Source organism: Lepidochelys kempii, chromosome 10 (assembly GCF_965140265.1).
Source record: "Lepidochelys kempii isolate rLepKem1 chromosome 10, rLepKem1.hap2, whole genome shotgun sequence".
Classification (NCBI taxonomy): domain Eukaryota; kingdom Metazoa; phylum Chordata; order Testudines; family Cheloniidae; genus Lepidochelys; species Lepidochelys kempii.
In genome coordinates, this window is record NC_133265.1 from 50,548,913 (window position 1) to 50,573,302 (window position 24,390).

Below are 24,390 nucleotides of genomic sequence, written 5' to 3' on the forward strand. Positions count from 1 at the left end.
CATGTATTTTCAACCTTTGATCCTCCCTTCTACTTCATTCTCTCATTGATTATTGCTTTCACTTGTCTTGCGCTATATTTAGATAAGCTCTTTGGAGAAGGGAAGAGATGTCTTATTTGCTAGAGAAGCATCTAAATCGGGGTGGGGAAACTTTTTGGCCTGAGGGCCGAATCGGGTTTCTGAAATTGTACAGAGGGCTGGTTAGGGGAGGCTGTGCCTCCCCAAACACCACTCCCTATCCGACCCCCCCTGCTTCTCACCCTCTGACACCCCCCCAGGACTCCTGCCCCATCCAACCCCCCTGTTGCCTGATGGCCCCTCGGGGGCCCCTGCCCCATCCACCCCGACTCTCTGTCCCCTGACCGCCCCTGGACCCCCAGCCCCTAAGTGCCCCCTGCCGCCCTGTCCAACCCCCTCTCTCCTTCCTGACTGCCCCCCCGGGACCCCTGCTCCATCCAACCACCTCTTCAAACAGACCACCCTCGGACCCCCCCTGCCCCTAATTGCCCCCCTCCTTCTTGACTGCCCCCCCAGGACCCCTGCCCCCATTCAATCCCCCTGTTCCCCACCCTCTGACCGCTCCAACCCCTATCCACACCCCCAGCCCCTGACCACCATCCCAAACTCCCCTGCATTCTATCCAAACCCCGCCCCCCCCCCCGCTCCCTTACCACACGGCCTGGAGCACCGGTGGCTGGCGATGCGGCTGCACCAGGACAGACAGCCAAGCTGCGCAGCACAGAACACCGGGGCAGGCCAGGCTCTGCAGCCATGCTGCCCAGAGTGTTGCGCCGGCAGCACGGTGAGGTAAGGCTCCGGGGGAGAGGGAACAGCAGGGGAGGGGCTGGGGGCATAACAAAAAATTCTGGATAATGAGGGTGGAAACAAAATGCAAAATAGACCCTTCAATGCATGGGAAGGGACATAGGCCGTTCTTGCTTTATCCCAAATAAACCAGGTAAAAGTTTGTATTGTATGGCAATTATATTAGTTTCAAGCATTACTATCTTTCCCATGCCACTGTACAATTTGTGCAGACAAGAACATATAAAATTGCAAAATGTAAATATTTACATACCATTTTTCTCATGTATTTGTACTAGGGACTTATAGGACTGCTGTGCTCTTGCTAGATTATATTGGTTCTGAAAAAAAAAGTCATTTAATAGTACATCAGGTAGTGACATCACGTCATGCAGGACCAAAAAAATATGGACAGATACTTAAGCAAAATACCATAAAGTAACTGTTTGAAAGGTTAGACAGTACTGTAAGTAGAACAAAAAATGTCTATTAAGAGGTGCCATGCAAGAAAACCAACTGCAGTTTTAACCTGCAAAATCCATGGCCTCGGGGACTGAAGAGTTGGCTCTCATCATACTAAAAAGCCACGTACAGTGGCTGTGTGATGGGGCTTGCTAACTGATAAAATACAGGGCTTCAGGTTTCAAAGAGCATGGTATTAAAGTGCTGTTCTTGCACCTAGTATATTTCACATCCCACTTAAAAAAAAGGTTGTCTTAAGACATTGTATTCTGAATCATGTACAAGTTAAAAAATATTTTTCCATAGTGCTAATACAGGCAAATATTAGGACAGTAATGGTATGGCTACACTGCAATAAAAACACCTCCGGCTGGCCTGTGTCAGCTGACTTGCACTTGAGGGGCTAAGGCTGCAGGGCTATAAAACTGCAGTGTAGACCTCTGGGCTCAGGCTGGAGCCTGGGACCCTGAAAGAAGGAAGGACCCCAGAGCCTTGGTTCGTTCCAGCCTGAGCCTAGACATCTACTCTGCAATTTTAAAGTCCCGCAGCTGGAGTCCCAGACAGCTGACAAAACCCAGCCACAGGTGTTTTATTGCAGCGTAGACATAATGTTTCATAGATGAATGACTTTTAGGGTAAGGGACATTCCAGGTGGATAGACTTCAAAAGTCAACCTACCTAACATGTTTTAAAAGATTCTTACTGTCAAACTAATTAGCCATCTTCCACACAAAGCTTGTAATATTAAATACCTGCTCTCAGGGTGAGATATTCTTTTTTAAAAAGTGAAGCAGGCAGAAGTGGAAATGGTACAGTTTGCATGCACTCAATATCAGAAATGCCTCTAACATCAGCAGGCTCAAAATTGGAGATGGTTCACAAATTTGTGCTACAGTTTGTAGCTGTGAGGCCTAAGTAGCCTGGAGACCCTAGAACTCCACTTGACCATAGGAATGCACATCTGATCAGTGTTAAATTAAAACACAATTAAGACATGATGGAAATTAAATTTAGGTTGATAAGAATAGCAAAACTGCTTAACTTTTAACAGTCAATGTACTGGATCAACAGGGCAATGGTCTCCTGCCACAGGGTAAGTACAAGCAATAGGTAAAATGCATTTTAAGGGTGCTTAAGTGATCTAGTCTCCTAATTCACTCATAACTTAAGCCCTTACAAAAGGTCCATGGGACTCAGAATTAAGTGCCTAAGCCACTTAGAAAGTGGGACCTGGGTAAACATTTTTAAGAGTACCTAACAAGATGTCTGTTTTGTTTTATGGTGAATTACTAGTCTGTTTCTATGCAAACATTATTAAAGCACAGAACAGGTGTCCCCTTAATAGTGGTAAGATCAGACAAACTTTTAGAGTCACACACAAAGATCTATGATCGTTATTTCATTAATTTTTCATACTTTATTAAAATACTATTTTGTGTTTACCAAAAAGCTTTCTTCAGATACTTTTTCTCAACTACCAAGAGGAGGCAAAAAGTGTTTAAAGTTAGTTTGGATACAACAACCTCCCTGTACCAGAGTGACATGCTCCAGAATCCTGCATAGGGATGCAGGGCTCCTCACTCATTCTGGCATGAAAATACAGCATGTATTCAGTTAGCCCCAATCAGAATTTAAGGGGAGGAGCCTGTCCTCAGGAGCACAGAGAACTAGGGATAGAGAGACAGAGCACTGGTAGGGAAAGCCTTAAGAAGAGTCAATCTTGGGAGAAAGTTCAGGCTGAAGTTTATGTTGCATTAAGTTACCAACAGAAGCCAGAAAGAGGACAGTAGGAGCTTCACCTGCTTACGGCCCCTTCCATGTCAAAAAATATTTGTCCTCCAGCCCCCACACACATTGTTTCCTAACAAACCCATATTGTTCATTTCCAGCAAACTAGCCACAAATACACCAATATGTTTCAGCACACAAAAGAGAATCAAAAGTTTATATGGACATTAACTTAATCTTTAAACCAACAGCTTTTTTATATTTGAGCTTTCTATAAAGAATCAACATAAAATGGAAAATAAAACCAGTATCTACCCACAACACAAAAGTCATTTCAATAATTATACATAATATATTTACCTTATTGGCTCCAAACTGTACTCTGGCTTTTCCTTTGACTAAAGTGGCATTGATCTGCATGATGACCGATTCTATTGAATAGGCACTACTCCAGCCCTAAAGGAAGAAGGAAATACTTCTACAGAATATGTGCTTGTATTCTTACGCTCACCTTGCAAATCCACTCTGGAAAGTATGTTTCTTTTTGCTAAACTCTAGCAAACCATGGTATTTTTGGTTAATAGCTTTTAAAACTATAAAACAATTAGTTATTCCCAAGAGAAACACAAGAAACTAAAGTAAACTATGTTAGCATAAAGAGCTTGTAGGAAAAAGGAAAAAGCCAAGTTGCACACATTTCCAGAATCTGGTAAGACAAAAAACAAAGAAAAACACAACTACATTATAGAATTCTACTCATTTTCAGCTAGCTTTACAATAGCAATTACAGTTTTAAGAGACTGCTTTTAATGACTCAATTAAGCCATTAAGTGAGCAAAAAGATCCTGTTTCCACAAAGCTGGGCAGCCGCTCTGGCACGGTTTTACCTTTCCAGGGTTCACACAAAAGTCTCTATTAGACTTTTACAGGAGTTATTTTTGTAGGGGAGATGCTGTCCACTGCAATCTTCTTTCCATAGGCAGTAGATATCTACTCCTAAATTAAAGCGGCTTCAAGCAGCATTCACCAAAGCTCAGCACCTGCACTCCCATATCAGATTTTGTGGGGCAGCTGCTAGGGTAGGAGGTGGGCGAAGGGTTCAAAGGAGCAAGACAAAGTGATCTCCCCTTTTATTGGACCTGGGGTTCCCCCTCTCACAGACTCTAAGAATCCACCAAGTTTGGGGTGGGGAGAAAGAACAGCACTTCCTGTTTCCTCTCCCTCCCCAGTCCCTCCAGGGTGAAGAGGAAGATCTGATGCAAGTTCAGTAAGGTGACCCTTACAGAGCTCAAGCTTCCTGGACCTTGTTCCCCTACAGCAGGCATTTCCACAGGAGCGTATGATTTAGTCCTTTGTTCCTAATAGGCGGTGGTGCTTAAGCTCACATACAGAAAACACCCGCTTATTACTATTCTTAAGAAGTATGCTTTGTTTTAGTCAGGATGCTAACTGCTATTACAATCACTTATTTTTTTTTAAACACTAAGCATTGCACCCCTTCCACCAAAACTCTTGACAATTAAAAACAAAACAAAAACAAACAAACAAAAAAAACACACACACACACAAAAAATACAAGAGATTTTGATTTTATATTCACCTGTTTAGTAAGAAGTTCCATGCATAGTGCACCCCCACCCAGGACATACCTAAAAATAAATGTTAGATTAGAAATTTTGAATTCAACATGGCTTTTATTTGGCATCTTTCAAGACCAATTAGTAAAGAGATTACTATGCAGTTGTACCCTCAGGCTGTTATGGGTTAGTCTGTCACACAGTTTGCTCAGCTATAAATAAAAATTAGAGAGCACTTTCAAGGGCAATATGTTGCTATTTGTTAGCCATATACATTTATTTATATAGAGCAGAATGATGTCTAGAGACAAGAGAAACTAATTTGCTTTGTCCAACCACAAGGGAAGTCTTAGTGAGAATCAGCAACTCAGCTAGTCTGCACAGTTTACACAGTCAGAACTGAAAAATGTGGCGGAGAGATGCTATTTTTGATGGCTCTACTGTGGACATAGTACAAATGGATAGTTTATAAAGTTACTTCCAAAAAGGAATTTAACACTATTCCAGCAACTTTACAGTATGTGCAATGGCCTCCTCTTCACAGAAGAGACAGACTAGAGGGACATTCATTACTTAATATCTTAAAACTCACCTTCTCAAGCATTTTGCCACTTCTAAACCAAATAACGTCCCAGCATGCACTATACATACTGAGAAGTCACTCTGAATGAACATCAGCAATTCACAACATGCCAGGGCAACAAAGGAAATGGGATGGAGTTGTAAACCCACAAAGTGCAGAATGTCTTCCTTCATCTGGACTATCAGGGGCATGCTGGACACATTTCTGAAGCTGGAATTGTGTTACATTCCTCTGCAGAGAGTCATTAAAAATCTAGACTTTCAGAGGTATTAACCTTTTCTTTTCCAGCAGTTTTGCACCAGGAAGAAGCAGTTTAAGGAAGAGTGCACTTCCAAATGGGTAATGAATGTGCACCATTTTCATACTACTTTTCATATATTTATGACAGCAGCAGCCACGTCTACCATTCAAAATTACTATTTTTTTGAATTAAGCTCAACAAGAGCTTACAGCAGAGTCAGAATCAGTACCAGCTTCCACTAAATTCATGAAAAGAAAAAAAAAGAACTTACTGTCACTTACCTTCCTTCAACACTGATGCTGTATTCCATCCCCTCCCAATAAATATCTATACGCTTCCCCAACACAGCCCAGCCAATGTATTTCGGTAATACTCTAAAGGAATCATCCTTAGGAGTAAGAAGGTCATCAAGTTTAATGCTCTTGGGCTATGTTTGCACTAACCTTTCCCCTAAAACTCCCCACTGTTACTGGAGATGCAGCTCCACCAGTGTGAAAGCCAGTACAGACTGGCCAGCAGCATTAAAACCACCACGTCATCTGCTCTGAGCAGAGCAGGATTAAATCACATGGAGGTAACACTGGCAGTTATCCTTACTGTTACACCTATCATTGCTACTGCCAACGTCAATAGCAGGAAGTTCTAGGGACAACAATTAGTGTACACACACTTTGCAAGGTCACAATGGATTAAAACAACACATTTCATATAGGCAGCCAGGGGAAGCTACTTTAGCTCACTGGTTTGAATTAGCAGTGATTGAGAAGCAAGTGTATGTGTATGTGTCATTTCCTGAGCACTGTCAGTCTCCTGTCCTACATCAGTTCACCAATATACATTATGGGGTCTTGCCTTAAAATCCAGTTGTAGTTCCCAGAAATCAAGGGTATCTTCAGCAAAGTTTCTACTACAAAACCTTTTCATACAAGTCAGAGTTAAAAAACTTACCCTCCCGTGAGCACAGGAGATACCACTCGCACAAAGGGTGGATCAAAAGGAAAATTATCCTGAAAAGCACAACAAAGTATAGAGTTAAAAGCTATGCTGCAACATTGATTTCTAGTAAGAAAAGGATACTTCAATTTATTCTTTGGGAAATGCATAGTATATAGAGTTTGAAAAGTTAAATCTTCATCTTGTATTCATGAAGAAGTTTACATTACTTCTAGCAGATCAGCAGCCTTGGAATGTGATAGTAATATACTAAAAATCATATCTGTTTTTGAAAGCTATACCATCATCCTTCAAACAGAGCAGCGATTCTCAAACTGTGTGTCACGACCCCCTTTGAATAGGGTCACCAGAGCTGGCTTAGACTTGCTGGGGCCCGGGGCTGAAGCCTGAGCCCGAGGGCTTCAGCCCTGGGTGGCAGGGCTCAGGCTGCAGGCCCCCTGCCTAGGGCTGAAGCCCTTGAGCTTCAGCTTTGGCCCCCCTGCCCAGAGCAGTGGGCTCAGGCTATGGCCCCCCGACCCAGGGCAGTGGGGCTTGGGTGGGCTCAGACTTCCTTGCACTAACTCCTGAGGTCGTGAAGTAATTTTTGTTGTCAGAAGGGGGTCGCGGTGCAATGAAGTTTGAGAACCCCTGAAACAGAGCACATGGCTTACTACCATTTTAAATGGTTTCTACATCCAGATAGTAAAAATTTCCTCTCAGTACTCGGATACCCATTTACCTTAAATGAGAAGTTGAGCAAAATGTATTCTACACCTTCTTTTTCTTTTAAGACCTGAAGATCACTATGTAATGGGCTGTCGGGATCAACTCTAGGAATTAAACAGGTGGGAAAAGCAAACAGAATGAAATGAATCATTTGGCTTTCTACAGAAGAGAAATTACCCTTTAAAAGTTCCTTTATCTCGCTTAATGTTCTTGCAGTTTCAATTAACTTTTACAATTCTTAATCAAAGCACAAATGCCAGGTAAACACACTGCAGTTGAAAGTAGCAGCAAGAAGATTCACTGCAATGTATCATATTCTTACCATACTTATGCTCCAATATGTCTGTTAGTCTAGAAGGTGCCACAGGACTCTTTGCCGCTTTTACAGATCCAGACTAACACCGCTACCCCTCTGATACTTGTTACCATACTGAAGTTATTCAAGGAATTTAAATGCAGACATTCAAAATAAAAAACCCTTTTGTTTGAAAATAGTAATTCAATTTCTCTTCACTGAAATTTGGTATCCTTCTGAAAGGTAAATGCTTTTAAATGAAGAGATTTTTACACTCATACTCTAACCTTCAATGTTTACTAACTTAACTAGTTACATTTGATGTACAGTGCAGAGTTCTAGATTACCACAGAATCAGAAATTCTGCATCTGTGACATTAGTAAAGCTGACAGTTTTTGATATCAGCGCAATTTCAACAACCCTGTTTGTAGGCAGATACTGATGGCAGGATTACAAATAGCTAGCAGCCTGGTTATCAATTCTTGCAGTGTTAGGTTAATCCTACCTCAAGAACTGGTACCCCAATAAACTTTTTAGTAAGAACAGTCCCTTGTAAGTTTGGTTACATATGTGCTGGATGAATCATGAGCCTGCTGAAGACCGTAGATATTAAGATACATAAGATACGTAAGATATCTTAAGATAAGATAAGATACGTATCTTACGTATCTTATCTTAAGATACGTAAGATAAGATACATAAGATACGTAAGATACATACGTAAGATACATAAACTTTTTAGTAAGACACAGTCCCTTGTAAGTTTGGTTACATATGTGCTGGATGAATCATGAGCCTGCTGAAGACCGTAGATATTCCACTGGAAGCCAGCAGTACGCTTCTCTGAATGCCTACAACCACACTAAGGCTATGTCTACACTGGTAATTGAACAACACAACTTTTGTCTTTCAGAGGTGTTAAATCCCACCCTGAAAGACAAAAATTTTGCTGCGACAAGTGCCAGTGTGAATAGTGCCTTGTCGGCAGGAGCACTCTCCTGCAGACAAGGCAAACACCGCTCATTGGGGGTTGAAGTTTGACGGCAGGAGAGCCAACAAACAGCAGCTATACTGCCCGACTTTTAATGGCATGGCTGTAGCGACACAGCTGTGCCACTAAAAGCTGTGTATGTAGACAAGCCCTTAGAGAGGGAAACCAGGCTTATGCTCATGACAGCTGGGGGTGGGTCAGTGATCCATCTAGAGAGGGTGTTCCCTCACAGCAGTAGTCCTGTGTGTCCATGAAGTTCTGGGAGACCCTCATAGCAGTCGGACGGGATCCACTCCACCACTTCCAAGGGACAGATGTAACTAGCTTGGTTTGGGGTATGTTCTTCCTTCTTAGAGGTTAACCTGTAGGTTAGCATGTTACCCTATCACCAGGGATGATTTCAAGGGAACTGCTCTGGGAATATTTTTTAAGGTAAAAGATGTATACACATTAAAAATATAGATGTTGGCCAGTACTACTGACACGTGTAGTAAAAAGCCTAAGATTTTCAATCTTGTTAACATTTCATACTTCACACACAGTGATTAGGACTATATCCTGGAATTTTATTTTTTTCATTTCAGGCATATGTCATTGTTGAGCCATAAAAATAAAAGCTGCTAAAGCCAGTAAAACAGTTCTGTTCTTTTGTATAACTTGAAAAGGATCAAAATCTATTTATTCTTCAAGTTAAAAAATTATTCAGCACGACAGGTTCACCATTTTGTAAGGGTTTGGGAAGAGAATTTTGGTGGTCAAAAATTATGCTAAAAGCACTGGTTTGACAGTGTAAATTCAGGTATATTCTGTGCCAGCTCTACCAATTCAGTTCCAGTCTGCACTGAATTCAAAAGACCGCTATCCATGAAGCCTTCATAGTACATTCTAGCTAGACAGTATAAATTCCATATTGTAATCCGTGTGGCAAAATTAACATGGGTTCTTTAGGAGAGAGTTTTTAAAAAAATGTAAACTTACTTTAGAAGTTTAACGTGCCACTCATACAGGCTGTCATTTACAAGTTCCACTGAATAAATCCCTGTGGAAGTATTAGACAAGTTATTTAGGAATCAGAATGTATTGTTCTGAATTAACTGTGTAACAACATCCCAAACAGATTATGTTTTACCATTTTTAATAAGGAAAAGCATATAAAATCTGTTATATCCTTTTAAGTGCCTGACCAGGCCAGTCTGTGCCTATAAGCAAAGATTAATCTATCAGATACATCAAGGGATAAGAGCTTCAATTCAAGATGTGCTTTCCCTTAGATAACCGTAAGTATTTTCAGAATAAGGTTACAAAAATGTCAATATGTGTGTCTCCTAATAGCTTCAAATGCTATAGCACACAAATCATGGGTGTCCTATAGACCTTGGCCATTCTAGAATTTCTCCACTTCAGTTCTCTTCATATTGCCTAACATCTATAGCCACATCTCATTCAATGCTGAACAGGCTTCATCTCCTGTATGTATGCACATAGACTAGTATTTTGCACATTAATTCAAAGAAACAACTTCCTAATTTGCAGGTGGAGGCTGATCCAATCAATGCTGCCAGAAAGGTAACAACTGAACAGAAAATAAAAAAAGGGGGTTGCTATCACAGTGGGTAGTGACAGGCACTTCAACAGCAGACCAAAAGGATGTCAGTCTCTGGCCGCCTGTAAACAGCATGATTTGGGACTCTGAATTGTGTATGTTTAAGTTGCTTATTGTACAAGTTAGAGTTACAGATTATACTGAAAATGTGCCTGTTGCCTTACATAACTAAACTTCACCATAACATTTAAAGGAGTTAGTATATTAAGTACAGGGAATACATAAACAGTCAAGTAAACCTTTCACCGTATAAGGCAAGACTGGTATGTTTTTAAAGATGTAATTTTTACATGGGTAAAAAAAATCACATCATTACACAGGCAGGAATATTCTGAAGGTTATAATTCCAACAGGAGAGCCTGGTAACTATGCAATCTGTAGAAATCTCATTCCTTTCTGAAGGAATATACAACTCCAGTAATCACTTCCACCAGCTGAATCTTTGATACCCAAGGTTGTGATTTTATCACTGGTAATCAGTTAGGAGTTGTTATTCTAGGATCTTTGCATTTGGAATTGTTAGTGGTGGTGCAAATCTGTGAGATATGGATGACCAAGCCACTCAGAAATCAAGAGTGTTTTTTGACAGGATTTCTTATAAAACTGTGTTCAAACCAGATATGTGGCATCACAGCAAAGACACAGACAAGTGCATAGAGAACTTTCAGAGACCACAATTGTACATTCTCAGCCCTCTAACACCAAGACAATCAGTAGGGAGAAAAAAGTTATCTATAGGGCTCTCAAGCTACAGCATTCAACAGTCACATAGTTTCAATACTTTCACTCCACACAGCGGCCTAATCTTAGCAAATTGGCCCATTATGGCAGTCTACAGGTGGACAATCTGCTAAGCACTTCACAGAGGCATTGAAATAAGGCACCTGGGGTCAGTAGTCGCATCTAAAATGACTCAATACCATTAAATCCACCTGAGACAGTGCACATGCATATTTAATGAAGACTTTAGCAATCAGGCTTACTGCCTTTCAAAAGGATACTGCTCTTGATGGAAGTGGTTTTCCTAAAATGAACCTAAAATCCCCACACAGACAGCAAAGCACACTCCATGACTTAATGCAGATAAGAGCAAATGGCCTAACTGTAGATTCTTCTCAGCCCCACTGACTAGTCTCTACTGGCCTGAGGGGTTAATCTGAACAAAAAGACATAGTGGTGGATAGTGTCACAAAATGAACACTCAACAGCAACAGGCAGCATTAGATTAGCACTATTCTCTATGATCAGATCTGGAAATATAGGAAATCCATAATAATGGATAAGTAAATATTCTGAAATGGAACTGAGACAGTCTCAGACTGGTGGTCTTACTTCTTCAGTTTTGTCCTTTCTTAAATTAAAATACCAAAGCCACTGAATGAAGGTCAGGCACATTAGAATGAGAAAATTGGCACAGTAACTCAAAATAGGACAGGTAAAATGCAGAGAAGGCCTTTAGACAAATCAGAGCAGCAATCATTCTTTTTAATTTACTTGAGAACAAGGCCTCCTATCCTGACAGCTAGGATAGGCATTTTCCTGTCAGATAAACAAATCTGAAGACTTTTGATCAGGAATTCCCCCTATTCCCACCCTGATCTGTACCTGTATTCTTGTCCCTTGTGTGAACAAGAAATAAGACATTAGGCTGAGCCAGTATGGCTATGTTCTGCTCACAAAGTTGCAGCAGATCAATCTACTATAACAACTATATTACAAAACTTCTACTCGCTACAGAAAGTGACCGGACAACACAATCCACTCACCCCACTGCTCTGCTATTTCAGGCAATTTCTATATACGGCGCAAAGAGGATAGTCAGCCTTTATCTGACTAAGCTAATCTATTAGGGTAAACAAACACTTGTTTACAAAATAAACATACAACCATGGTTTTTCAATAGTTTCGGTAGTTGAAAGGGCAGGGCATGTATTTGCAACACCGTATGCATACAGAATCTGAGTATCAGTGTGTGTTAAAGGAGAACGGATAGATAAAAATATGGCTTAGACTAAATCTCACTTATTGCATTCAATAGCAAAGGGCTGTTGAATCAAGTGCAATCCCTTGTGGCAGGAATACTTAAACTGCTTCAAATGTAACATGCAGTACCACATGACCAGAACAGGACTGCAAGATTTTTGCCCTATGTACCTGGCATGGGAGGACTAGATCCCAAGAAATGCTGAAAAACACCCCACAATTCCCACTAAAGTCAATGTGATCTGTGGTGTTCAGCATCACCTCCAGACAGCACTCACACAGTTATATTAATGCTACTACTGTTAATGTGACATTTTATGTAGTAAAGAAGCCAGGTCAGAAAAATATGAAAGCCAGAAAAAAGAAATTTTACAGGTGGAATGCTTAAAGAAAATTCAAGCAATTCAACTTCAAAATCTGAAGCTAAGATTAAAAAAAAAAATGCACATAATGAAATAAAGTACAAAACAAACAGCTATTAGCAGAAGATATTTACCAAGAAATAAAAAGCTTCTGCATTGTATTTCTAAAGAGAGAAATGTAGAGCACCTTACCTGTTTTATAACTCTGTGATCTGTATATATCCCTGAGCTCTTTCATAAGTCGATCTGAAGCCTGGACTGACCCAGACACTGCACCCTAAAATTAAAAAAAACAGGCAACAGTTAACAGCTTCATTTGTATTATTGATGCTTAAAAAAAAAAAAATCTGTGTACTCGTAAAGTCTATGCAACTCTATTAAGGTACCACAAAATGGTAGAGTATATTAATTTCACAGACCTAGCATTCAAGCAAGTTGAGAAGACAAGTACCTATGTAGTCAGAATCCCCAAGTCAGTCCCACAATCCTAGTTTAGCAACATTTCACATACTGAATAGTATGATACATTGTATTTACATTTAACAAAGAAAACAGCAATTCAAAGAATATATACACGTGACAATGCTTTAGGTAAGTGCAAAAGATTGCTACAATAAATTTAAGGAAAAAGCCCAAGTTCCTATAATGTAGTGCAGGTAGAGTGGCTGCAATCCAGTGGTGCTTAGGAACTGTGCAGCCACAGCATCTTCAAAATGCGTACTAGCTTTAAAGGGCAAACAAAAATACTAATGCTTCTACAAAAAGTTGCTGGCTTTAAATGTCTCTCTTTTTGTACACGTAGCTTGTTTTCAAATCTTATAGAAAAACTAGCCACATGTCTAAATACCCCTGGACCTCTGAGAGTATGAGTTCTGATCATGACGTGCAGGAAATTATCTTTCCCCTTTTTCCCACTGACAAGTTCTTATAACTCAAGTGAACTGATTTTGCTCAGAGTTCTAAAAGGAATTAATCTTTGATTCAAGATCAAGCACTGAAAATTTCTGCACAAAAAGAATTCTGAAGTTTATGAACAACTAAGAGAAGAGGCCACCCCACCAAATGTTGTCTGTTATAGTGAGGCAATGTAGTAGAAGCTGTATACGCACATGTGCACGTTGTGCTGAAGTGCAGTTCATAAAATAAAGTAAAAGCAGTTTTCTGTGGTTTAAGTGCTCTTCCTTTTCTCAATTAGTTGTTTTTCTGTCCTCCTTCCACCAATGTTTACCCAGAAAAACGTGAAGTTGGTTTTTTGCACCCAATTTTCACCCATTTTTAAAAAATTTGTAACAAACACCAATCAATTCCAAGGAAATCATAAAGACCAAAAACAAAGGGCTTTGGCCTATACATAGGCTTGGCAGAATACAATTTTTATTTTATAATTTCAATGGATATCAATATTTATTTTTAAGCACTTTTTTCTATTTTTATCTATTTAAAATGTTCACAGTTGTGGGAAATTATGGGGGGAGCGGGAATAACGGTCAGCCCCCATTGTTCTGTGACAGTAGATGTTGAAATTAAAAAAGTTAAAGCTTTATCATTGTTAAAAACACACACGATCTGTCAACATCACATGCCAATATATACAAACTATATTATATCCTTAAATCAATCAATAAGTTCTTAAGCATTTTTTTTTAAATACTCTGCCTATCTGTAAATTTCTTTTATTAATGGGAATATATTTTGTGGGTTTGTGTGTACAGTGAAATATACTGATAATCTAATCCTTCTAAGCCTACCTATACAGTATACCAGTAAAGCACTCCTAGTGTAGACAGGGCTCTTGTCTTTCAACCCAATCTATTATATTGTACCAGTGAACACATCAGATGAAGAAAATGCAGGGGCTCTGTAAAATTTTCCATAAAATTTAACTGTTATTAATTCCCCTTTTCTGAAGTAATCAGCTCCATAGAAAAGGACTGCTAAAATTATGCAAAAAGTGTATCGTATTATTGCTCACTTCAGACACACAGGAATGACATTTCAGATTCTTGTCTATATTTATGAACCGATACCTCATTCAAACTCCTCAAACTTAAAAACATTCAATTCTTGTTTCCCACTGAATCCACGTTATTTGTTCTGTACAGAAAGGGCTTATTTTTTGGATGTTTACAGGGAACCAGGGCTGGATTAACTTTTTGTGGGCCCAGCGCCAAACATATTTGTGGGTCCCCTTGGGGAAGGAATGGGCCAGGGGCAAGAGCACAACGGGCAGGGTGGATTTGATTTAAATCAATTTAAATCACTATTCAGGAAGACTATTTAATCATGGTTTTCTACATAAGAACACATTCTTATTGGTTGTTATAACCTTAATACATATTCTTCACAACTCTCAGATAGATGTAGGTTTCATTTTTAGAAGGTACACACTATATATTTTTAAACAGTGATTTATTTTGAAAACTTTTCAGATGAGTTTTATAGCTATATCAGAAAATGAATGATTGTTTGGTTATTTCATTTACCAAAGATAATTGAAACAGATATTTATGAAGTCATTGGGAGGTGAACTATCTCCAATTCAACAGGTTAATCATTAATACTTGGAGGATTTACTTGCCAGGCTGTATTAGGAGGAGAACATCACCAGACAGACATTTAAATTGTTTTATTTAACTAAAACAACAACATTAAGTATTCTGGATTTTTTTCTGCAACAGCAAACATAATATTTTAACAAAAAAGCATATGTTCCTCCCTTCTCACATTTATCTCCAGACTTCTTCTCCTTGTCCAGATCTATTTCGCCCCCAACAATCTTCTATTCATTGAACTTTTTGAAACTTTTCACTTTTAAAGAGAGGTAAGGGATTGACTGTGTACACAAATTTGCAGAGGGACAATAGAGTTGAGGTCTGTTGTTTCTTACCTCTATATTAATTAAATTTATTTGTTTTAAAACATTTTCCTGTTAACAAGCATGTTACCTCTGGAGACAAATTGACAGTTTGAGAATTGCAAAACTAAGCATCTCTGATGGTATCTTCTAGACTGAGCACTGAGTCCCATTAGGTAGATAGAAAGATTAACCTAAATAATCTATACAGAAGCCTGTGGAACCCCATAAGATTGGGTCCCTGATCCATGAACTATAAGAACTCATTTACAAAACTTTTCTTAAACATTACATAAATATATTGTCTCATACTATAGAATTAGAATTTATAATCCCTATTCCATGAGATATAATGCATCTTAATTAAAACTATCTTCAGATAGGTTTTTGAGGGAAAAACCGATTTAAATAAAAAAAATTAAAAATCTATTTTTTTTTTAAAAGAAGTCATTGATTTTTATCCACCCTGACAGCAGGGCATGGTGTGGGGGTAGGATTGGTCCCCAGCTGGAGCGAGGCAGGGACTAGGGGCAAGATGAGCCCAGTGGGGCATGGGGGGCGGAGGGGGGGATTAGTCCTGCTGACTCGAGCAAGGCAGGGGCCGGGGGCAAAAAGCACAGCGGGGCAGGACCTAGGGTTGGTCCCTGGAGCAAGGGAGGGGCAAGCACAGCAGGACTAGGGAGGAGGCAAACAGGATCCCCCCTGTCCCCGCCCACATAGAGTAGGTATTGACCTTCTCCCTGGTTCTAGCCCATTCTCTTTGTCTGTCTCTGCACTAAACTGAGGGTGGGGGTGCACTGAGCACAGGGCTAGGGGTGTAGAGTCTGGGAGGGAGTTAGGGTGCAGAAGCAGGCTGGGGGTTGGGGTGCAGGGTCTGGCTAGGAGCTAGGGTGAGGGTTGGGGTGCAGGGTTGGGGCAGGAATTGGGGTGTGGAGTGCTTACCTGAGGCAGCTCCCATTTGGTGCGAGGGGTGAAGGTTGGAATGTGGGGTGGGGGGGTGCAGGAGCTCCCGTTTGGTGCTCAGGGTAGGGATGCAGGAGTCAGGATGGGGGGGTTGGAGGGCACGGGGGGGTGTGAGGGGGTGCAGGAGTCAGGGCAGGGTGGGTGTCGGGAGGTGCAGGAGTCAGGGCAGAGGGCTGGGGGTGTGGGGGTGCTCCCAGCCCACTGCCTTGAGCGGCTCACAACAGGGGGCTGGCGGGGGTATGCCCTGATTCCACCCCCTTCCAAGGCCCCGTCCCCGCTTCTTTTCTGCCTCCTTCCCCAAGCAGCGAGCACGCAGCCGCTCGGCTCCGCTCCTCCCCCTCCCTCGCAAGGGTGATTAGTTGTTCAGCAGCAGTGAGAGGGAGGGAGGGAGGCAGGCAGGAACATAGCATGCTGGGGAAAGAGGCAGGGGAGGGGGAGCTTGGCTGCCAGCGGAGCCTACCCTGCAGCAGGTGCTGGCAACACCAAGCTTCTGCCCCCTGCCCGCGCAGGAGAGAGCAGGGGGCGGAGAAGAGCAGGCCGGGCCGGGCACCCTTGCACCTTGGGCCCAGTGCCATGGTAAATCTGGTACTGCAGGGAACCCAGGAAATTGGGGAGAACCCCTTACATTAAATGTTAGATGAGTCTGGATATATAAATCTCTAATGATGAGAAAAGTATGTACCTCTTTATGCAGCTACGGTAAACTCAACTGTGTACTTCAGAGGGATTTTTCACCACTATTCAGTGAATTAAAAAAAAAAAAAAAAAAAAAAGATTGGGACTTATTTAGATGCCTCTTCCTGAAACTGAACATAAAAGTGGGGGGACAGGAAATAAAATGTTGTTTCAGTCAATTTATATTTCCATTAATGAGAGCCAAGCATACAGGCACACCTTTCAGTTTATCAGCAGCTGAACTCAGAGCAGCAGAAGTCTGAAGGAGTCTGATGGGATATATTTCCTCTAGGAAACTGGCGGCTACCTAAAACTGAGAGAAATTAACGATGTTTGAAGATCCAGAGGATGTGGGGGAAAGGAATAATGGTTGTGATGTTTCACTCCATATTCTTTATGAAAATATTCTTATGATATGAATATGACATAACATATACTTTATGCAGTATGGGTCTTGTAAGGTATCACTAGAAAGGTTATGATATACTGAATGTGATTATCCAATTTGTATGAATGTATCATTTCTGTATCTAAAGTTAGAAATATGGACTATTTCAACTGGGTGTGTATTGGGAAGACACCCACCAGATGACAGGCCATCAAATTTGATGAGCCATCAGGAAGGAACAACAAAACCATGAAGATACTAATCTCTCCCCATCCTGGGAGGCATCCGAGGACAACTGTGACACTACAAGGCCAGGTGGTCTTGTCACCTGATATTAAAACATTACCTGGGACTTTTTGTAACTTTCCACTGGAAGGGAAGGGTGGAGGGAGAGGGTCAAGTTTGGGAAACAAAGGATTCCCACCTTACATAAATCCTATTTAAGGGTGGGGAGAAAGTCAAACGGGACTTCTCCTCTCCATGGCCTGTCTGCCCAAGAAGAGAGACTGCTAAAACTACCTGCAGGGAAGGCAGGGGGGAGGCCAGACTGAGACGGGATCAGTCTGAAAAGAAATATAACTGAAACTCTGAACCACAGAAACTTTGCAAGCTGCCTAAAATAATATTTAGGGTAAGAAATGACATTTTGTAAACTGTTTCTTAAGTATATTGAGCTTATCTTGCGTACTTTGTTTTATTTGTTCAGTAATCTGCTTTGTTCTGTCTGTTCTCTTATATTCACTTAAAATTCATTGTTTGTAATTAATAAATGTGTTTTGTTTATTATTTAACCCAGTTTCTGTAATTTCTAACTGGGGGGCAAGAAGTCATGCACATCTCTCTTCACACTGGGGAAGATGGCAAATTTTATGAGCTTGCGCTGTACAAATATTTCTATACGGTGCAAGACAGTAGTATTTTGGGTTTGTCTCCCAAAAGGGGTGGACACATGCATGCAGGGGGAAACATTTCACACAGAGCTGACTTCAGTCTGTGTCTGCAGCGGGGTGTGGCCCTACCAGATCTGCCCCGCAGGCTGTAGTTTGCCCTCGCCTGGTGTCAAGGCTAGAATACATGCAAACGTAGTCAGGATAAATATGTAAAAATCAAACTTTAAATGTCTTTAAACTTTTAAATGATAACCAGAATTCAAAGCAAAACCTAGAAAAGGAGGAACTTCATGTTTACCTAGCACTCCACTTGAGACTAATTTATTATCAGCATAAAACACATCCACGTACTGTAAAGTTATGGATTTTAACATATTCAGTATTTTCCTGTACTTGAGTGGTCCAAAATGCTGGTGAAAAAACAGGATAAACCAAACAGCTTTGTAAAATCCAGCTTTTCCAGTAATAAGAAAGGTAAAAATCAAACCCAAAGGGCTTATGGATGGCAAAACATTCCTACCATAAATGCAGAGAGCTAGTAACACTCCTGTGTGTGGAACAAGCTACACTACCAAAAATACTGGGAGCTCTTGCTAGCACTGCTATGTCAGTCAGGGATCACAGCTCTTCCCAGCCCTGAAAGACACAGCTCTGCCAACAGAAGTCCAAAGCGTAGACCTGCCAAAGGATATTACTCTTGGACCATCCATCTTAGTATTCCATTGGATCTGAATACACAAACTGAAATTCCACTTGTTTTTCTTAATACATAGGACTTGTGAAATATGGTCTGCAATCAGGCATGTAGACAGATGCTCCTTTGAAGCTCTGTCTCCTTTCATTTGGTATGCAAAGGTACACAAATAAGGAGGCAATACTACAAAGGAACCATGGTTCATTGTCCAGTTAAAAAGGGTCTTTTCCAACTCCTCCTTCCCCCTTAGAAATACCCTCCTCTTCTGGTCACCCATAGGGGAAGGGCGCAAATCCCTCTGCTGACCTGGTCAGACCCTCCCTGTTTCCTAGGTGGACCAGGTAAACCTTGTGTGTGCATGGTGGAGGGGGGAGCCTTTACCCTGGCAACTGACTACTTGTTTCCATTAAGCCAGACAAAGAGCCCACCTCTTAATATGCAATGGGGGTATTCTGCAGTAGCCTTTGCCTCACTAGTTAACGTAACTGGGCAGAGAAGAGGGTTTTATTGCTGTCTAGCAGTTGCACATGGATGGAACTTTAAAGATACTCACTAGAGATTCCATATAAAAGCTGTATTAGATGAAAGTTCAGACTGCAAAATGAAGCACTGAAGGCTGTAAATGCAAAGTTAAGGTTGTCCGTGCAACCAGAACTCACAAGGGGACAGAGTTATGATACAGGATTGTGTGGTTTAACAGGTGTGGATTCAGAGAAGCACAACCTCACGTGCTGCAGAATAGGAACGATATATAGTGAATGAGAGGGATCATCAGGATCCTTGCCTCATGAAGTGCAGCGTCCATATAGGCCACACACTGAATGAGACAGCTTTTTCATATTTATCCTTTATCTTCCAAGAGTACAATCTAACTATAATCTTTAAGGTGATTTTTCTTTAGAGCATCTCAGTTCTGTAATGTTCCTTTTTAAGATGTGTGCAGAGACATGAACAGGAAGAGAAGGAACAAAAAACACCTGGCCATTTAATATTTAAGTGACAGTTGTTGAAGTTTGGGTGTCTTGAAGTTTACACAGGCAAGGTAAGCTAAGCCCTGGTCTACACTAGGACTTTAGGTCGAATTTAGCAGCGTTAAATCGATGTAAACCTGCACCCGTCCAAACGATGAAGCCCTTTATTTCGACTTAAAGGGCTCTTAAAATCGATTTCCTTACTCCACCCCTGACAAGTGGATTAGCGCTTAAATCGGCCTTGCCGGGTCGAATTTGGGGTACTGTGGACACAGTTCAAACGGTATTGGCTTCCGGGAGCTATCCCAGAGTGCTCTATTGTGACCGCTCTGGACAGCGCTCTCAACTCAGATGCACTGGCCAGGTAGACAGGAAAAGAACTGCGAACTTTTGAATCTCATTTCCTGTTTGGCCAGCGTGGCAAGCTGCAGGTGACCATGCAGAGCTCATCAGCAGAGGTGACCATGATGGAGTCCCAGAATCGCAAAACGGCTCCAGCGTGGACTGAACAGGAGGTACGGGATCTGATCGCTATATGGGGAGAGGAATCCGTGCTATCAGAACTCCGTTCCAGTTTTCGAAATGCCAAAACCTTTGTCAAAATCTCCCAGGGCATGAAGGACAGAGGCCATAACAGAGACCCGAAGCAGTGCCGCGTGAAACTTAAGGAGCTGAGGCAAGCCTACCAGAAAACCAGAGAGGCGAATGGCTGCTCCGGGTCAGAGCCCCAAACATGCCGCTTCTATGATGAGCTGCATGCCATTTTAGGGGGTTCAGCCACCACTACCCCAGCCATGTTGTTTGACTCCTTCAATGGAGATGGAGGCAACACGGATGCAGGTTTTGGGAACAAAGAAGATGATGATGATGAGATTGTAGATAGCTCACAGCAAGCAAGTGGAGAAACCGCTTTTCCCGACAGCCAGGAACTGTTTCTCACCCTGGACCTGGAGCCAGTACCCCCCGAACCCACCCAAGGCTGCCTCCTAGACCCAGCAGGCGGAGAAGGGACCTCCGGTGAGTGTACCTTTTAAAATACTATACATGGTTTAAAAGCAAACCTGTGAAAGGATTACTTTGCCCTGGCATTCGCAGCTCTCCTGGATGTACTCCCAAAGCCTTTGCAAAAGGTTTCTGGGGAGGGCAGCCTTATTGCGTCCTTCATGGCAGGACACTTTACCACTCCAGGCCAGTAACACGTACTCGGGAATCATTGTACAACAAAGCATTGCAGTGTGTGTTTGCTGGCGTTCAAACAACATCCGTTCTTTATCTCTCTGTGTTATCCTCAGGAGAGTGAGATATCATTCATGGTCTCCTGGTTGAAATAGGGTGCTTTTCTTCAGGGGACACTCAGAGGAGCCCGTTCCTGCTGGGCTGTTTGCCTGTGGCTGAACAGAAATGTTCCCCGCTGTTAGCCACGGGGAGGGGGGAGGGTTGAGGGGGTAGCCACGCGGTGGGGGGAGGCAAAATGCGACCTTGTAACGAAAGCACATGTGCTATGTATGTAATGTTAACAGCAAGGTTTACCCTGAAAGAGTGTAGCCACTGTTTTATAAAATGTGTCTTTTTAAATACCGCTGTCCCTTTTTTTTCCTCCACCAGCTGCATGTATTTCAATGATCACAGGATCCTCTCCTTCCCAGAGGCTAGTGAAGATTAGAAAGAAAAAAAAATGTACTTGTGATGAAATGTTCTCTGAGCTCATGCTGTCCTCCCGCACTGACAGCACAGACGAATGCGTGGAGGCAAATAATGTCAGAGTGCAGGAAAGCACAAAATGACCAGGAGGAGAGGTGGCGGGCTGAAGAGAGTATGTGGCGGGCTGAAGACAGGGCTGAAGCTCAAATGTGGCGGCAGCGTGATGAGAGGAGGCAGGATTCAATGCTGAGGCTGCTGGAGGACCAAACCAGTATGCTCCAGTGTATGGCTGAGCTGCAGTAAAGGCAGCTGGAGCACAGACTGCCACTACAGCCCCTGTGTAACCAACCGCCCTCCTCCCCAAGTTCCATAGCCTTCACACCCAGATGCCCAAGAACGCAGTGGGGGGCCACCGGCCAACCAGCCACTCTGCCACAGAGGATTGCCCCAAAAAAAGAAAGCTGGCATTCAATAAATTTTAAAGTTGTAAACTTTCAAAGTGCTGTGTGGCATTTTCCTTCCCTCCTCCACCACCCCTCCTGGGCTACCTTGGTAGTCATCCCCCTATTTGTGTGATGAATGAATAAAGAATGCATGAATGTGAAGCAACAATGACTTTATTGCCTCTGCAAGCGGTGATTGAAGGGAGGAGGGGAGGGTGGTTAGCTTACAGGGAAGTAGAGTGAACCAAGGGGCGGGGGGGAGGGGGGGTTCATCAAGGAGAAACAAAGAACTTTCACACCGTAGCCTGGCCAGTCATGAAACTGGTTTTCAAAGCTTCTCTGATGCGTACCGTGCCCTCCTGTGCTCTTCTAACCGCCCTGGTATCTGGCTGCGCGTAACCAGCAGCCAGGCGATTTGCCTCAACCTCCCACCCCGCCATAAACGTCTCCCCCTTACTTTCACAGATATTGTGGAGCCCACAGCAAGCAGTAACAACAGTGGGAATATTGGTTTCGCTGAGGTCTAAGCGAGTCAGTAAACTGCGCCAGCGCGCCTTTAAACGTCCAAATGCATATTCTACCACCATTCTGCACTTGCTCAGCCTGTAGTTGAACAGCTCCTGACTACTGTCCAGGCTGCCTGTGTACGGCTTCATGAGCCATGGCATTAAGGGGTAAGCTGGGTCCCCAAGGATACATATAGGCATTTCAACGTCCCCAACAGTTATTTTCTGGTCTGGGAATAAAGTCCCTTCCTGCAGCTTTTGAAACAGACCAGAGTTCCTGAAGATGCGAGCGTCTTGCACCTTTCCCGGCCATCCCATGTTGATGTTGGTGAAACGTCCCTTGTGATCCATCAGAGCTTGCAGCTCTATTGAAAAGTACCCCTTGCAGTTTATGTACTCGGCGGCTTGGTGCTCCGGTGCCAAGATAGGGATATGGGTTCCGTCTATGGCCCCACCAGAGTTAGGGAATCCCATTGCAGCAAAGCCATCCACTATGACCTGCACATTTCCCAGGGTCACTACCCTTGATATCAGCAGATCTTTGATTGCGTGGACTACTTGCATCACAGCAGCCCCCACAGTAGATTTGCCCACTCCAAATTGATTCCCAACTGACCGGTAGCTGTCTGGCGTTGCAAGCTTCCACAGGGCTATCGCCACTCGCTTCTCAACTGTGAGGGCTGCTCTCATCTTGGTATTCATGCGCTTCAGGGCAGGGGAAAGCAAGTCACAAAGTTCCATGGAAGTGCCCTAAAGCATGCGAAAGTTTCGCAGCCACTGGGAGTCGTCCCAGACCTGCAACACTATGCGGTCCCACCAGTCTGTGCTTGTTTCCAGAGCCCAGAATCGGCGTTCCACAGCATGAACCTGTCCCATTAGCACCATGATGCATGCACTGGCAGGGCCCATGCTTTCAGAGAAATCTGTGTCCATGTCCTGATCACTCACGTGACCACGCTGACGTCACCTCCTCGCCCGGTATCGCTCTGCCAGGTTCTGGTGCTGCATATACTGTTGGATAATGCGTGTGGTGTTTAATGTGCTCCTAATTGCCAAAGCGAGCTGAGCAGCCTCCATGCTTGCCTTGGTATGGCGTCCGCACAGAAAAAAGGCGCGGAACGATGGTCTGCCGTTGCTCTGACGGAGGGAGGGGCGACTGACGACATGGCTTACAGGGTTGGCTTCAGGGAGCTAAAATCAACAAAGGGGGTGTCTTTACATCAAGGAGTATTTCAGGCAGGACTTCACGGAGGGTTCCAATAAGAAATGGTGCACCTAAGTTATTGTTCTTATTGGAACAAGGAGGTTAGTCTGGCCTCTGATTGATACAGGGCTAGATTTACCTCGCTGCACCTTCTCTGTGAGTGACTGCAGTGTGACCTAGAGGAATGAGTCCCCTAGACAGGGGTGGGGGGGAAGCAAATGAGTACAAAACAAATCTGGTCTATTTCTTGTTTTGATCCACTCCATCTATCTTTTAGATCTTTGGCTGGCAGCAGACGGTGCAGAAGGACTGCATGCCATCCACATCTCATGGCTGCCTGGCAGAAGATGATGCAATAGGACTGCTAGCAATCCGTATCGCCTGCCTGCTCACCATAAGACGGTTCAATAGGACTAACTGCAGGACTAAAGAGAATGACCTGGTCAAGTCACTCCAAATTTAGTCCCTGCGCCCATGTCTGGCCAGGCGCTCCTGGCCGACATGGCCAGGAGCACCTCGGACACGACGATGACGGCTACCAGTCGTACTGTACCGTCTGCTGCCACAAGGCAAGGGGTTGATGCTGCTGTGTAGCAATGCAGTGCCACGTCTGCCAGCACCCAAGAGACATAGGGTGACGGTTACCTGAGCGGGCTCCATGCTTGCCGTGGTATGGCGTCTGCACAGGTAACTCAGGAAAAAAGGCGCGAAACGATTGTCTGCCCTTGCTTTCACGGAGGGAGGGAGGGAACGGGGGCCAGACGATATGTACCCAGAACCACCCGCGACAATGTTTTAGCCCCATCAGGCATTGGGATCTCAACCCAGAATTCCAATGGGCAGCGGAGACTGCGGGAACTGTGGGATAGCTA

The 24,390-nt window shown here is 43.0% G+C and overlaps 1 protein-coding gene across 3 annotated transcripts in view; it reads right to left on the minus strand.

The window, feature by feature from the left end:
• Positions 1-24,390, minus strand: part of UBE2Q2 (ubiquitin conjugating enzyme E2 Q2) — an 80,216-nt gene that overhangs the window by 4,223 nt on the left and 51,603 nt on the right. For 2 of the 3 annotated variants that reach the window (XM_073303527.1, XM_073303530.1), the window contains 7 exons: positions 12,482-12,566; positions 9,320-9,380; positions 7,068-7,158; positions 6,344-6,402; positions 4,595-4,643; positions 3,355-3,450; positions 1,079-1,145 (listed from right to left, as the gene is read on the minus strand). In XM_073303527.1, coding sequence (XP_073159628.1) covers positions 1,079-1,145; positions 3,355-3,450; positions 4,595-4,643; positions 6,344-6,402; positions 7,068-7,158; positions 9,320-9,380; positions 12,482-12,566 — 508 coding nt within the window. Of the gene's footprint in view, positions 1-1,078; positions 1,146-3,354; positions 3,701-4,594; positions 4,644-6,343; positions 6,403-7,067; positions 7,159-9,319; positions 9,381-12,481; positions 12,567-24,390 lie in introns of those variants that run through there. The other variant, XM_073303528.1, reaches the window with a different exon arrangement.